This window comes from Berghia stephanieae, chromosome 13, assembly GCF_034508935.2.
Source record: "Berghia stephanieae isolate SIO BIC M18660-M18661 chromosome 13, UCSD_Bste_1.3, whole genome shotgun sequence".
NCBI lineage: Eukaryota > Metazoa > Mollusca > Gastropoda > Nudibranchia > Aeolidiidae > Berghia > Berghia stephanieae.
This window is the reverse complement of record NC_088372.1, coordinates 4743158-4745657: the sequence shown is the minus strand read 5'-3', so window position 1 is coordinate 4745657 and position 2500 is coordinate 4743158. Positions and strand designations below refer to the sequence as shown.

The 2500-nt window shown below is 40.2% G+C and overlaps 1 protein-coding gene across 1 annotated transcript in view; it reads left to right on the top strand.

Moving 5' to 3' along the window:
* The window catches only part of LOC144958964 (uncharacterized), a 97441-nt gene that overhangs the window by 90280 nt on the left and 4661 nt on the right, over positions 1-2500 (top strand). Inside the window, exons 8-9 of the mRNA XM_078891264.1 lie at positions 1-35; positions 1028-1455. The exon at positions 1-35 is cut by the window's left edge and continues 146 nt beyond it. Coding sequence (XP_078747390.1) covers positions 1-35; positions 1028-1455 — 463 coding nt within the window. The remainder of the gene's footprint in view (positions 36-1027; positions 1456-2500) is intronic.

Genomic DNA, 2500 nt, shown 5'->3' with positions numbered 1-2500 from the left:
TGCGTCAACGACGAGAATTTTCATCAAAATCATCGGTACTGCTTTAGAAGAAACCATAATGCCTAATCAACAAAGATTCAAATCAACGCAAAGAAATAATTCACTTAGAATCGGAAGATGAGAAAATTGGCAAATATTCGTAGCAGCTCAAAACGAAACTGCTTCTTTCGGAGTAAAAACGAAACGAATGTATCAAAGGCCCCGAACTATTCCAAATCATTTCATCAACATCCAAAGCGCTTGTAGATAATCAATGCCACCTAAAAAGAACGAAGACTACATCAGCGTGGAGATCAGGGGTTTCCTGTAAAGGCCAGAAGCTTTTAGACTTCCTTCTCCAAGGCACGACTTGATTCACACCCAATCCCATTTGGTCTCGCAGATCGATAAGGATTATAGATACAATCACCGCCTTCTTCGTTCTCAATCAAGCGAGGACATAACAACGCCGCAACACCATCACAACAACAACAAAACATCAACAAACATTCATCGCCATAGATCTCATCGTCGTCATAAGCCTCATTGTCCACACCAACAGCACCAATCACCCCTTTTCATCGAGCACGAGCAACGACAATGAAAAACACATTCCTTGTCGATCTAATAAAACGTCCTTTAAAATCTTCAACATCCTGAACACAAGGAGAAACAAAGACTTGAACACCACCACCATCCCACCAACAACCCAAATTCCACAACCTCAGCCTGCCAATATTATAACAAGAAAATATCATACACTCCCAACATCAACAGCTTCTACCTCAATATCAATATCTTCAAAGAACGAGAGAAGTCCCTCACGCTGCCCTTACCGTTAATCCTCTTTCTCATCATCGCCCCCACTATCCTCCTCCCCACAACATCCTCAAAGTGCAATGACATTAAAAATCATCTCCTTCCAAAGACCAAGAAAAAATACTTAAGAAATGTCGAACTTATCAACCATTCATCCATCCGCCACTCACCCGAGAGAAACAGTCAAACAACCTCGGGGGATAAAAGACACTGCAGCATAAAACCTAAGAAAGCAACCATCCTTTCTAGAGGATAACCTACAAACCACCAGCAGCATCAGCAGCAGCCTTCACAAACTGACATCTTCGCAAAAGAACAACGCATCTTCTGCAACAGCAGAATGCCGTGCCTCGTGGCCTTACTACAACAAATCACACGTCAAGCCTTTCAACAAAGAACTCCTCCTCCTCCCCCAATCAAAAGGAGTTCCAGCATGGCAACGGCTGCAGCATCCCCCACTCCAATCCAACAGGGGGTTCCAATTGGTGAACGCGAGCATCATCAGCCACAGTCAGCGCATAAAATCCTTGTATATCACGTGCCAAGCTGAAGACGATCAAATTGACCTTGACCCTGGTTATTTGTTAGTCATTTGTTGGCTTCCGTTCTTTGCAGGACAGATGTGGGCTGCTTTTGACAAAGACGCTCCTTTCCAAGGTAGGTACATGACACTGTCGTTTTTAATGTATTATTTTATCATCCTTTCTCTTGACCATGACTAAGGCAGGTCAACATGAGTCCAGATGTGCCCCTCTCTCTCTTCTCTCTCTCTCTCTCTCTCTCTCTCTTCTCTCTCTCTCTCTCTTTCTTCTTTCTTTCTCACTCTCTCTCTGTCTCTTTCTCTCAGTCTCTCTCCTCTCTACTCTCTCTTCCTCTTCACTCTCTCTCCTCTCTCACTCTCTCTCCTCTCTTCTCTCTCCTCTCTCACTTCTCTCTCTCTTTCTCTCTCTCTCTCTCTCTCTCTCTCTCTCTTCTTTCTCCCTCTTTCTTTCTTTCTTTCTTTCTATCTATTAAGATATATATATATATATATATATATATATTTATATAATATATATATATAATATATATATATATATATTGAATCGTGTTGGGTACAATATGGTACGAAAAGTGCTCGACATGTAGCAATGGAGCGAATTATTATTTTTATATTTACCACAATGTTGGAGTCAGTCTGATGTTGATTGAACCCAAATGGAATAATCATAATATTATGCCGACGACGAGCGTGGGATGGAAACCACAGAAACATGTGTTTCGGCCATTTAGCGAGTGAATCCATTTATATATATATATAATATATATATATATATATAATATATATATAATATATATATATTATATATATATCCGAAAAAAAAAATTGTAAATATCGCCTAACAGGCGTCATGTCCCGTCCTAAATGTTAAATGTTGCTGTTGCCCTGGACCCTTTGTAAAGCGCTTTGAGCACGTTTAGTGGATATTGCGCTATATAAAAGCTCAATTTTTTTTCTGAACCCCGTCCCTTGTCCACCCATCAGTAAATACTGATACTTTTATTATTAATAGCGTTTATCCAAAGGGTACCAAACATTTTCTATTTTCCATTTTACACTAAGAAACGGGATAAACTCCATCTCCATCATGGGACTAATTAGCCCCGAAGGACTACTTTTTAACGTTTAATATTTGGACTCGTCGTCTCAAAACGGTTTATG